The sequence below is a fragment of the Crotalus tigris genome, unplaced genomic scaffold (assembly GCF_016545835.1).
Source record: "Crotalus tigris isolate CLP2741 ecotype Arizona unplaced genomic scaffold, ASM1654583v1 scf7180000017666.379230911805:20528666, whole genome shotgun sequence".
In the NCBI taxonomy this organism is placed as follows: Eukaryota; Metazoa; Chordata; class Lepidosauria; order Squamata; family Viperidae; genus Crotalus; species Crotalus tigris.
The window spans coordinates 6,356,516-6,370,269 of record NW_024096552.1 but is presented as its reverse complement, the minus strand read 5'-3'; the positions used below and the strand labels follow the sequence as shown (position 1 = coordinate 6,370,269).

The 13,754-nt window shown below is 37.8% G+C and overlaps 1 protein-coding gene across 2 annotated transcripts in view; it reads left to right on the top strand.

Annotated features, from left to right (window-relative positions):
• The window catches only part of WWC2 (WW and C2 domain containing 2), a 149,758-nt gene that overhangs the window by 77,523 nt on the left and 58,481 nt on the right, over positions 1-13,754 (top strand). For both annotated transcript variants that reach the window (XM_039336651.1, XM_039336650.1), the window contains exons 5-9: positions 674-753; positions 4,064-4,193; positions 4,778-4,924; positions 7,634-7,707; positions 11,903-12,142. In XM_039336651.1, coding sequence (XP_039192585.1) covers positions 674-753; positions 4,064-4,193; positions 4,778-4,924; positions 7,634-7,707; positions 11,903-12,142 — 671 coding nt within the window. The remainder of the gene's footprint in view (positions 1-673; positions 754-4,063; positions 4,194-4,777; positions 4,925-7,633; positions 7,708-11,902; positions 12,143-13,754) is intronic.

Below are 13,754 nucleotides of genomic sequence, written 5' to 3'. Positions count from 1 at the left end.
GAGCAGTGTACAAAGATTAAAGCCACCATTACAAAATACAACCCTTGATTCCTTTTTTAAAACAACAACCCTCGAAACAACAATAAAAAAAAACCGAACATTATCAGGAGAGCTCACCTAACCTCTCTGCCCAAACACCTGGGGAAACAGGTCTTCAGAGAATTACAAAAGAATAATATAATTGGGGCCACCCATATCTTGGAAGGGAGGATGCTGTTCCACAGGGCGAATATAGCCACAGGAAAGGAGTTAAAGCCAATCTTGGCAACTTTAAGGATTGTGAACTTCAAATCCCAGAATTCTAGGATTTGAAGTCCACAAGTCTTAAAGCTGCTAAGATTGGACATCCCTGAATTAAAGGGAAGAGCTTTCCTGCCCTATGATACCATCTATAACTGTGGACTATTTGACCCTCATTTTAACATTATGAATTAGATGACGTTGAATCAAGTCAGGAGGAACTTGAAAGAAAAACATTTTTTCCACAGAATCATATGATAAAGTCAATTTCATGTGGTCTTACATGTATGGTGGTAGTATTTAAAACACAGGAACAAGGACAAGTCAAGATACCAGGTATTATTTATTGTTCATGTTTAAAGGTGTTAATTATTCTAAACTATTTTACACTATTTTAAAAGCTGTGTCTTAAACTTTTATTTTTGCATACAAGGTTAAAAAACTGAAAAGGGAACTCTTGCAGATGAAGCAAGAATTATTATATAAGGAGCAAGGCTATGAAACATTGCAACAGTGAGTATAAGAAAACAATTGAAATTGACTTAAATAATTCATCCCATTGGTTACAATTAAATCAAATAGAATAATTATTTCTCTTGAAATAGGTGAGAAAAATCTACAACCAATGCCTATGGAAAATCTAACCATGTCCTATTATTAAGGAAGAAAAGCAGAAAGCTGTTTAAAAGGTGTAAAAAGTGAGAGAATTGAATAGGTCCCTGTCTGCCACTTGTGTGATGGAGAAGAGCAAACAAGCAGCCAAAAAAGACAAGAAAAGCAGTATTGCAGGCTGGTTATTTGGCGCCATGTGCCCTTTAAGTATAATTAGACCTTTACTGAATATTTAACTGTCATGGAAAAGGACAAGCTTCAGTGAGAAGGTTGAAACAGAGGAAAGATGGGGCTGAAATAAATCAGAAATTGGAGAAATCCCATGGGTTTTTTTGCTCCACTGATCTTTGCATTCCCTAAGTGCCTGCTCACTCTACTTGTATTTGGCAAAGTTTAGACAAGCATAATACGAATATCTATTTGAAGACTGTCCTGCCCAAAAGGAAAAGTCAATCATCTAAATTGGCTGGGTGGCAAATAAATAGCAGCTATATTAATTCCTGGGCCATATTACAGAATACTCTGTAATATTACATATTACAGAATACAGAATTCTTTTATTTAAAAGAAAGTTGAGCAGATTTCTTACAAGTGTTCCTTTTTTATTTTTTGTAAATGGTTAAGAATTTAAATCTTCCTGTAATCCCCCATTATTATTCCATATGACTTTAAAATATGAAATTGAATAGAATTAAAGCTTAAACAATTCACAACTGCAGACTTTTAAAATTTAACTGAATGTTGGAGATAATAAAAATGCTGGTACTTTTTTGTTCCCAGTTTAATTTTTCTTTTAAAACATAAGTATATCTAAAGTTTTAAAATTTCTGCTTCTATTAAAATTAAAGTTAATCCATCATACTGGTTGTGTTACATTGCTGAAATTTGAAAACCAACTTGCTTGCAAGTAATTTCATTAGGAAACCAAAGCAAGTTTGGAAAACTTTCAGCAGCATACAACAAATAAACAATGAACATTTGTTATATAAATTATGGCTGTCAGTTTATGGCTAGCACTAATTCTATTTATTGAAAGCAGGGAGTCAGAATACATTTTATATTGGAAAGACCTTTTATTCATTTCTGCCATATCTGTTATAAAAAGTAGTTGCAACTTAAAATGTAATACTTTGAAGCAACAGGACTGCATCTTGCTGGAAAAGCTCTGATTCATATCACTTGTTTTTATGTGCAGTTAATCTAGGTTGGATAATAATGCAGCAAAAATCAAACATGATTAGGAAGTAAATACTTTATTTAATTTATAAATAAATTTATAAATAAATAAAATAAAATAAAATAAATAAATAAGTAAATACTCTGCTGTCAATAGTATATTTAAACAGAATCCAGGTGTATATCATGCTTAACATAATGTTAAATTCTGGTTTAATGTTACAAGCTTTGGACTAGTGTGTTTTCCCTTCTTTTCTCTGGTTTGGGATAGGTAAACTAATCTCCACTATATGTGTCATTTACCGATAACATTTTAATCTCCTGTTTATACAACAAATAGTCATTTCTATTTCTTACATTATAGTGCAGAAGCTTTTTTCTTTAATGAAATTTAGCACATGTCAAATTATGTGGATAATTTTGCTCTAAGCTAATTCTTAATTATTTTTTTAATGGAAGTCCATGATAAAGTCAAGAAAAAAAATTATTTTCAGTGCAAAAATCCTCTGTAAGATTATATGTATGCCCTTTCAAGTTTTAAACTGTTTGTGAATCTTTTCCTTGAAAAATATAACTTGGTAAGTAAGATTATCTTGGAAAAATGATAACCATGGCACTCCTTCTTGTAGAAGAAGGACTAGCAGAGCCTGAGGGAGAAGTGAATCCTAGAATCACTATGAACTAAGTCCAACCCCATTTGATTGCTGTTGATTTGCTGAGGGCCCATAGCTAAACAGCCATACTAGTTGTTAGTGGGTCTTTCCACAAAAATGACTCTTTTCATACCTTGTAAGGGGTTGCTTACTGCCAAGGAAACAGCTCAGCTCTTTTTAAATCACATCTATCATAGAAGCATGGTCTCTAGAGTAATCTCTACTGGGGAAGTCAACTTGCTTCCACATTTTGGAGGGCACTATTCCAACTTTTGAATATTCAGGTTATCTTGTCTTCAGCCCACCACTCTGGAATGAATGGCAAGACAGAGAAAACAAACAAACAAACTCTTGCAGCAATAAGATGTTACTGCACCTAAACTGGTCCTCATTACTGCCGTTGCCAGAATTTTCATATAATAACTGTCTCTACATATCAATTGCTATGACTCCCTTGCAAGCCTTGAATGGCACACATCCTAGTGTTCTACCAGAGAACCCAAGGTAGGAAGAGCCCATCCCAGAGTTGTGGATTTTTGCAACAGCTGCTGGCTGCACAAACACTGTTGAAACAGTGAAGCTAGAACAGCTAGAACATGTGAAGCAGTTGTGCAAGAAGCCTGCAAACTTCCATTGACAGGAAGGGCCCTGAGAGCTGAAGGAGCCAAGTCTGTCTCTATACCAAGTTTTTGGTCCGAACAAAACTGTCTAAGAAACTGGATGCTAAATTTCTGGCAGAGTCCTTTTGCCATCACTCTCCCCTACCTCCAAAATGGCAGAGGGGGACCAGGTAAGATGCCCAAGCTTTCTCTGCCCATCATCTATGGCATGGCAGTCTGGCTCAGGAGGGGAGTGAAAGGGAAGAGGCAGGCAGGCAGCCGGATCATTGAACAGGCAGGGGGAGGTCGCCAAATGAGGAGTGGCCGGGCTGCAGGAGCCCTGAAGTAAGTGGGTGCGGGGTGCGTGGGGCAGCTCCACTCCCCACCTGCCTTATCTCACTTCATGGCAGCGGCACGACATACGTTCTCCTGCCCCATTGTGACCATGAGCAACCAGACAACGGGATAGAGTGAGCGGGCTTTTAACTAGGGCTTATTTTGGGGGTAGGGTTTATATAAGGCACACGTGAAAAATTATGCTAGAGCTTATTTTCTGGGTGGGTCTTATTTTTGGGGAAACACGGTAGTAAAGATAGAATTTGGGAATATGGTATACCTAGATTAAAGTACTGTCTGATATTCCTATATTTTGATTGAAAATAGCTGCTGTTTACGGAAGATAATATTATTAGAATTGCCTGTTTCTCTTTCCCTCAATAGGATATCTTTCTAAATGCCAGAAACACTTTTTTTTAGAGTTACTATCAATGTACTATTTTACAGAATTGACCAAAAAATGTCTGGAGGCCAGAATGGATATGAGTTAAGTGAAGCCAAAGCTATTATGAATGAATTGAAGTCTATCCAAAAAGCTATAAGCTCTGGTGAAAAAGAAAAGCAAGATTTAATGAAGGTATTTTGATATCATTTTTATTCAGCACTTGGTGGTCCATGAGGCCCCTAACAGCTATCATAACTAAGAGAGGTAGTTTCTAAGGTATTATTAAATTTGTAGTAAAGAAAAAAAAAAAAGAGATTATGTTACAGAACTGGATTTTGGAAACTGGATGTATGTATTTTAGTATCTCCCATAAGTTTGGTAGGGTAGGGATATTTTGACTGGGTTACTGATTTCCTTAGCAGGCAATAGGGAGATTGCTTCATTGATTACAGATGAATGAGCAGATGTTTTGGCCTTATAAAATGTTTGCTGATTGCCATTTTCATTTCCAGGCTTTGGGAACTATTGCAAGATAGTATTGATGTAGCTAACTAAAGTTTCTCACGAAGCCTTTTTAAATACCTCGTTTGAGAGACAGAGAGGAGAATGTATGCACTGAGTTGTCTTTCAAAATAGATATGGTAAATGTTGATGAACAATTGTAGGATATTCCTTTCTATATTATTCTGTCTCTTTCTTGCCTATGCATTTCTTGCTGTGTGTAGTGGTTTTCTTAAATAACAAAATCTGCAATATTTGTTGTTGTTGTTCCCCAGAGCCTTGTAAAGTTGAGAGAAAGATTCCTTCTTGGTCAAAATGTTGCCCAATCAGAATCAGACTTGAGGTGCAGCCTGGCACACTCCCAACAGTCTCTCTCCAAGCAAACTTTAGATGCAGGGTCTCAGACAGACATTTCTGGTGATGTATGTTTTTCCTATTATTTAAACGTGGGGATGAAAAAAATAGATGTGGAATACTCTTGAAGGGATCTGAATCTAAAGCAGACATGTCAAACACAAGGCCCGGAGGCCGGATCAATGGCCCGTGAAGTGGTTTCATGTGGCCCGCAAAGCCATCCTGGAAACAGTGAGGGAACGGCCCCCGCTGCCTAGGCCCTGGCCTAGGCTGGCCGGGAGCCAATGTACAATTTTGTGGTGGCCATCTATGCTGAAACACAATCAGTCTTAGCTCCACAAGGCTGTCTGGAAACAGCGAGGAACCAGCCCCTGCCGCATTGGCCCCGCCCCCTGGGTGCATGCTGGGGAGGTGTCACTCTTTGTGAGGAATGAAGAAATGGACCATGCCTTGGCACTTGCCCTGGTCCCACCCTCTTCTGCCAGAGACCATTAGATCTGTCCCACTCCTGGCCAGGCCCCACAGGCACCCTTGATGCAAACGATGTAGAGCTGGCCACGCTCACCTAGTAGGCCATACCCAGTCCATCCACGCACACCCAGTCCATCCACGCTGCACCCACCCTGGCCACACACCCCCGCCCCCCCAGGACAACCGCAATGCTGATGCGGGCCTCAATGAAATTGAGTTTGACACCTCTGTTCTAAAGAATGCTTCTCATGTTTCACTCTCAAAAGGCACTCCTTTGTGCTGCAGATATTCTACTAGGTGAATTTCATAATTCTAAATAGTTTTTTAAATGATAGAAATGAGATCTCCTACAATTTGCTTATAGATTTTTGTTTGCCAAGAAATCTCTGGGAATGGAGGAGGCAATAAAAGCTACAAATCTGATAATCTATACTCAGTAATTGTTTTGTTAACTTACTGATACTATACTGTATTTTTGTATCTACTATTTCTTTTTCTTTTGCTTGCTTGTTTGATATTTTTCTCTCCTTTTCTTTTTTTAAAAAGATGAATCAATAAAAATGTGATCATCTAAATCATACAATCCAGTGGCTTATAGAGGTTAACTCATAATTACTTTCATCATTTCTGAATGATGCAAGTTAGTATAGTGACTACACCAGTGGTGGCGAATCTATGGCACGGGTGCCAGAGGTGGCACTCAGAGCCCTCTCTGTGGGCACGCACGCCATCACCCCAGTCCTAGACCTTCAGCTGGGTTTTATAAAACCTTTTCGCTTTAGGCCTCTGCCTCCATGTGCAAAAAAGTTTCAAACAATCAATCAATTTCAACTTCTTGCGGGAAAAAAAAGATCTTGCAAAGTTGGAATTGATTGATTGAAATTTTTAGTCCCGCCCAGTCTGCCGTTACCACCGGAGCCATGCCCAGCCAATGGGCCACACCCAGCCAATGGGCCACACCCACCCAGCACTCGACGATGCATAAGTGGGTTTTGGGTTGCAGTTTGGGCACTCCGTCTGTAAAAGGTTCGCCATCACTGGCCTATACTAACTATAGTTAAAGCAGGATGATGCTGTACTCCAATTTAGTCATAATTAAATACCATAAAGTGAAAATGTAACTATTAACATCCTATGTTAGAGTCCTAGCTAGTCTCAATAATGGCTTAAAAATATCAAACAGAACTTTTGTCATTATCATTAATAAGCAGAACTGGAATAGAATTTTCTGGTTTGCAATTTTTTTCTTTGTGTTTCCTCAGATAGATATTTTATTCTAGAATATTAATTGTGATCTAAGTTGGTTTTAATTTGGCAAAGTAGCTACAACAGTCATATTAAAAACTTGCATTTTTTTCTTCTTTGAAAGAAACTAAACCTTTACTATACTATGCAATACCTCATCATCTTCTATTATTTATTTTAAGTCAAGAATTTCATTGGACATCTACCCTTCCCTCCTTGCTTTCCCCTCCCCTCCCCGGCTTCCTGATATCCTGAATTTAGATTAACAGTTTGGGGTTCAGTCTACCCAAATCTCCCCCTCCCCCCAAGTTATGTTAGAGCTTATTGATATCACATTCCAAAAACATTTTAATTTAATCCAAAGTCATTTAATACATTATGTCAAATAGGTCTTATTCAAAATGACATGTATTCATTGAATATTGATGTATATGAATATAAGTGAACCTTATTTATTTTTGCTCCAAAAAGCAATGATCAAACCCTAAAGTTCAATTTAAAAACTGGTGACTAGAGAACTTCTTCACATTTTATTACAGTTCATCAAGCTCTCCAATGAAATCAACATTTTAGTCACTTTAAAATGTTTCTCACTGACTGGAATGATTGCCATAGGTTTATATTCACAGAGTTTTCCAAATGTTGGTCTATTTCTTAAGGTGGAATCATAAAAGTCTCTGGGAATGATTGTACTAGGATTTTCTTAGAAGCAGCCCATACTTAAATGTGGTTTTTAACAATTTCAGTCTCATTGAAGTCCTCCTTTGAGCTTCATCGATCTCTTAAGTTCTGAGTTCAAAGTGCTAAGCAACAACTTGGGATTAAATGGAGGTTCAAAGTTGACCTTATTAGAACTGTACCTTCTATTAAAATATATCCTAGGGTTATTTAGTAGTAATAAAAGTATATTCCTTTAGAAATTATTTGAATTAGCCTTTGAGTTGACAAAACAGCAATTAATGTTTTGAAATGTGTTTCTATTTATTTAGCTTATTTAGGAAATCAAATTACTTCATGTATCCTTAATGATATATGCTATGAGATGGTGATTCTTTCAACAGGTCAGTGTCAAGAACATGGCCAATTTAGCTGAAAAAGTCAGATTGAGTCTTCAGTATGAAGAAGCCAAAAGAAGGTAAAGAAAGAGTTTATTTCTTCGTTAGAATATATATTTTGTATCCCAGTCTATAAAGCCGTGTAACCAATATAATGCTTGCAGTGACATCTACTGGATGCATCTATTGAAAACATAGTTTAATATTCTTATCAGCATCATTTATTTGTGTATATTGGATCATTTATTTTTGTATATAACACTATTAGTGAATACTCCGAGCTATTTTGTTTTCACTAACAAAAGAATTGTAAGCAAAAGAATATGAACCAAATTAAACAGCAAATTCAGGGAAACAAGTTATTATTAGCAGTTTCCTCAATTGCAAAATAAATACTTTACATCAAAACTGCCTGTATGTTTAGGTGATAATAGGAAAATTAGGATATATAAACTAGTGTCTTTAAGAACATAATCTTAATTGTAATGACATAAAATGTAACACAGCAATCTCAAACTGAGCACTAAAACCAAGGTGCAATATACATACCATACCGCTGTTACTCAGAGGCAATGTCAGATCTGAATAAAGTGAGCTTTTCAGCCTAAAAGGGAAATCAGTTGTTTCTCAGATGACATGGGAAATCCCTACTGATACCTACAGAAATTGCAAATGATGAAGAAATTGCTACTTGAAATGTTAAAAAGCAACAAAAAAATGATATTGGAACTCATAATCTGTATAGGTAGTCCTAGATCTCCAACCATTCCTTTAGTGCAGACATGTCAAACACAAGGCCCAGGGCCCGGATGCGGCCCGTGAAGTGGTTTCATGTGGCCCGTGAAGCCATCCTGGAAACAGTGAGGGAACAGCCCCCTCTGCCATGGCCCTGGCCCAGGCCAGCCGGGAGCCAATGTACAATTTTGTGATGGCCATCTATGCTGAAACGCATTCAGTCTTAGCTCCACAAGGCCATCTGGAAACAGCAAGGAACCAGCCCCTCCGCGTCAGCCCCACCCCCTGGATGCATGCTGGGGAGGTGTCACCTTTTATGAGGAATGAAGAAATGCATCATCGCCTGGAAGTGGCCATCAAATGGCCCTCACCTACTTCACATATCTGGCTTGATGGGCTCTGCCCTGGTCCCACCCCTTTCTGCCAGAGACCCTCAGATCTGTCCCACTCCTGCCCAGGCCCCCACAGTCACCCTTGATGCGAATGATGTAGAGCTGGCCACGCCCACCCAGTAGGCCATACCTGCTCCATCCATGTCCACCCAGTAGGTTGCACCTATCCACCCCCCCCCCCGAGGGCAACCGCAATGCTGATGCGGCCCTCAATGATATTGAATTTGACACCCCTGCTTTAGTGACTGTTTGAAGTTACAACAGCACTGGACAAATGTGGTTACACCTGGTCCTTGGAGTTCTGACCATGCTAACATTCTTGCAGTCATCACAATCTGGGCATCTGGCAACCAGTTCACACTTATAAGCAATTGCTGCACTCCACAAACACATGATTGCTATTTGCAATCTTCCTTGCCATCCTCCTGAGAAAGTTAATTGGGAAGCTGGCAGGGAAGGTTGCAAATCTCCCCTCCCACACCCTCTGCTCTAGCCACCTCTGTGTTCATACCATACTCTTCTGTGCCCTCCCTGATTCACACTGCTACCTTATACACCCTTGCCAATCCACTCTTGATCAGTCTTCCTGATTCACTTTTATAAATAACTCAAAGCGGTGAACATATTTCTCCTTCCTCCTTTTTTCCATACAACAACAATCCTGTGAGGCGGGTTGAAAAGTGACTGGCCCAAAGTCACTCAGTCAGCCTACAGTTTCCTAGTATTTAGCCCAGCACCTTAACCACTATACCAAACTGACTGTCTACTGCTGCTTTCTCTATTGATTCTGCTAATCACAAACCAGTTGCAAAGCACCCAAATGGTGATCATGTGACTGCAGGATGCTACAAGAGTCATAAATGCCTGCCAGTTGCAAAGTATCAATCATGTGACCACAGGGGTTTTGCATGAGTTGTCAATTCAAAGATTGGCTGTAAAATTACTTTTTCATTGGCATCATAACTTTGAACAGTCACTACACAAGGTGGTTAGTAAGTGAGGTCTACATGTACAACATTGTAAAAAATACAGCATGAATGATACTTTCACTTCACCATCTTTTTGTCTCATCACATTAATTGAGAATATTGTTTCTAAAAAGCTTCAGGAAGCCTTCAACATCCTATTCAAAACTTATAAATGGTTCAAACATACATAGAAATCTGCCATTAAAATAAAATTTGGAATTGACAAGCAGTCTCAGTGAAGAAGACTTGAAAACTTAATTCAGTGATCAAGTACAATATTAAAGGGAAGTCACCCAATATAAGAAGCTAAGAGGCATGCTCTGGTAGCTAGAGAGATGATCAGTCAATAACAGTTATTGATAAGTAAGCATTCTAAAGAAGAAAAAAACTCTTTGAGACGCGATCCCACCTTGCATGTTACTAAATAGTAGTCAGGGTTATTTCTAGCCAAGCTTGGCTAGATATGAAGCATTGATAAAGTGAAATAAACCTGATGCATTCCATCAGTATGGATCTTCATTTGGTAAGCCAGAATGATTTTATTTCTTTTTATGTTAGTTGTGTATAGTTTTTAGAACTGCTGCTTAGCTACTTAAGAAATCAAAATAAGAAGGCTAAGCTGTAGGTATCACCACTACATAGTAGGCACCAACTTAAATGGCTTTAAAAGTTATTAGATAAACAGTGGGTTATAAATGCCTTAATGGTTACATTAGAGCTCCATACATTTCCTGTAATATGGGAAGCAGTATAATACATAATCCCTGTGTGAGGATACTGATGCACTCGTGACCCTTTGTTAAATTTCACCATTTTGTGGGGGGAGCACTATGTAAATGGAATAGTGGATCAGATTTTTGGTTTAATCTATGCCAACAGCACACTTTGTATTTTTATGCTGGAAAGAATTTGAAACATTATCTCTTTAGCAGAACATTCCATAAAATGAATGTCAGAGAAGGCTGACAGCTGCTATTTTCATGTGGTAGTAATTATAAAACGGAATCCTTTGTTCATTAAAAGTTTTCATTGTCTTGCAATTAAAAATCTTATCAGTTGGTAAATCACTTTGTAATAAAACCAACCATCATGTGAATAATGCACTTCGCTCAACTCTCAGGAACTTATTAATGTTTGTATTTTTCCTGTCCCTGTTCATTAACTAAGATAGCCCTGGACCAGATCAGATTATAGATCTAGTTTGGTGTAGTGGTTAAGGTGCTGACTAGAAACCAGGAGACTAGGAGTTCTAGTCCCGCTCTAGACATGAAAGCTCACTGGGTGACTTTGGGCCAGTCACACTCTCTCAACCCAATCCACCTCATAGCATTGTTTTGTTGTGTATTTTTTAAATAAAAATAATAAAGGTGATATAAAAATTGAATAAATAATAAATGATATGAATTTGATTGATTCACTTCATGTGAAAAGAGCTGCACACTATCTTCTTAAGGCCCCTCTGGCCTTTAATTCCACCAACTGTCTATACTACAGTGAAAAACCTAATCAGAATCAAGGATGCTACATGATATGTTTATTTAAAATATTTTTATATATTGACTTGCTAGAAAAATGAGGTATGGTGGCTCAGGGGCTTAATGACACTGAACATGGTCTCTGCTCTGGCGGCTCAAGTCCTAGCATTGCATGGTGAGATGAGCTCCCATCATTCATCTCAGCTTCTGCCCACCTAGCAGTTCGAAAGCATGTTCTATTCAAATAGATAAATAGGTACCACTTTGGTGGGAAGATGAGCCGGCACTTCCTGCAACAATTAAAATCCTGCTGGCACTGAACCTTCCAGGTTGTGACACCCATTTGGATGGTGCTGCAAGAAAAGCCACTTGTCTTTCTTTCTGGTGCGTAGCTAGCTCAACCTCCTGTGGTGCACCTAGGGAAGCGCACAAGTGTGTACCTAACAGAGCTGGTAAACAGGCAGCCAAACTACTACTCTGCCTTAGCATTGTAAAAGTGCCATATGCTAAATAAATAAATAACCAGAAAAATAATTAGAAATGCTCTGCACTTGTTAGGCTTTACACATATAGATCCTACTGTATTATTGAGCCTCTGAAAGTGGAGGAAGCAAGGAGATAAGAGACCTTCTGGCTTTTCCTCTGTTTTTGTCCTATTGGAAAATCCTTGTTTATCTGTTCTTTGTGTCTGTCTGTCTCTTTTAGAATGGCAAACTTAAAAATAGAACTTTCTAAGTTAAAAAGTGAAGTTTGGCCTGGAGCACTGGAAATTGAGAAGGAAAAATTGATGCTGATAAATGAAAAGGAAGAGCTTCTGAAAGAGCTTCAATTTGTCACCTCATGTAAACGCACGCAAGATGAATTGAAGCATTTAGAAGCAGAAAGGAAGAGACTGGAAGAGGAGCTATCGATGAAAAGCACACCTAGTGATGAACTTACAGAGAGGTATAAAAAAAATCCTTTCCTTCTATCATTTATTTATTCCTTCATTTTAACCTTTATCTTGCTGGAGAGCCTGAGTTGTGCCCTAATGGGCCATTTTCTTTCAGTAGTTGTTCTATGTATATTTTAATTAAATTTAAAATTAGTCTAGTGGGCAGTAATACAGAAAGACTTTCACACTGTGACAGAATTCACAGAGTTCATATTATTTCAAGCTCTCTGTTGTTCTTCATTTGCAACCAGCATGAAAATAGCAAGTCCTGATGTTAAATAGCTGAAGGAAGTCAGCAGAGTGCAATATATCATTGGCAAGTTTTGGGATAATAGCTGAGATCTTATGAACTTCTTACTGCAAATGTTATTCTCGTTGCTTCTGCACTGGAGCCACTTATAGTTGATAGAGATGTTTTTCCACACATGTGCAAAGGAGTTAACTAAATTCAGAAGGGGTGTCCTATGGCAACTGGACTCTATTCATTTATACCAAGGTCCACACCGAGATGATCCAGCCTTCTAGAATACAGTATATTTTTTAAAAAGAGAATGGATTGGAAAACCATAGAATGTTAATAATTGCAGATTTAGTTTATGATAATTAAGAGCATGCTTATAAAACCTTAAGTTGTGTATGTAAATGTTTAACTTTTGATAAATGGCGCCTTCTTTGCACACTGATTATGTTCTTATAGGATACACCAAGGATTTTTGCATTCTGTCTGTAAATGCAGCTACAGTAGTGGCCAAAATTGTGGAAACCTTTTGGGAAAAGTATTTTTGAGGTTTGATGGCTAATACCACTTTCTTTTTGGAGTAGTACCATAAAATTATATATCAATGGAAATATAATTTAATCAAGAATGTAATGCAACATAGTTTGTTTGATTATCTGTACTGTATTCTATGAAACATTATAGCCAAATTACCAGAAAAAGGAAGCATAACTTGCTTAGGTTGATATCAGGTAGCTTTCCTTCATCTATTGTAGCCAATGAGCATGGGTATTTAGAGAGCCAATCAGGTGTCATCTTGTTTTGGCAATGAGCCAATCAGATCACAGTAGGATTCAGTTATTGATGTAATGTATTGAAGCTGAGAAAATGACATTTGTCAGTGTGTTAATGTGATCACTATCAAATTGGTTGAGATTTTTATTCTTTCATTTAGTGAGCTTGTAAAACGTAATAAAATTAAAGTAATGGTGCAAAGAGTTGACTGGTTGCCCAGAGAGCGATGTAAAATAGTATTATTAAGTGAAAAAGGCTACAGTTATAAAGAAATTAGAAGAAAAATTAGTGGAAACTTAACCAAAGGTGGCATTTCTACTGTACACTTTTCCCAAAAGGTTTCCACAATTTTGGCCACCTGTATTTCCTTCTATTCTCTGTTAGTGAAGAAAAGACAAGGAGTGGTTAATGTGAACTTTGTATAGTTACTGTGCATTAATAAGATAGATATTTTAAACCATGATTTAAACACATTTCTGGCTTGTTTGGACACAATAAATGTAATCCTGGGCTTGGATGTTATACCAAGCTGTCTAGTTTGTTTACCCACTTATGTAAAGGTTAATAAGCAGCATGCAACTTGATCTCCTTCATTTCTTGGTATGTTATGA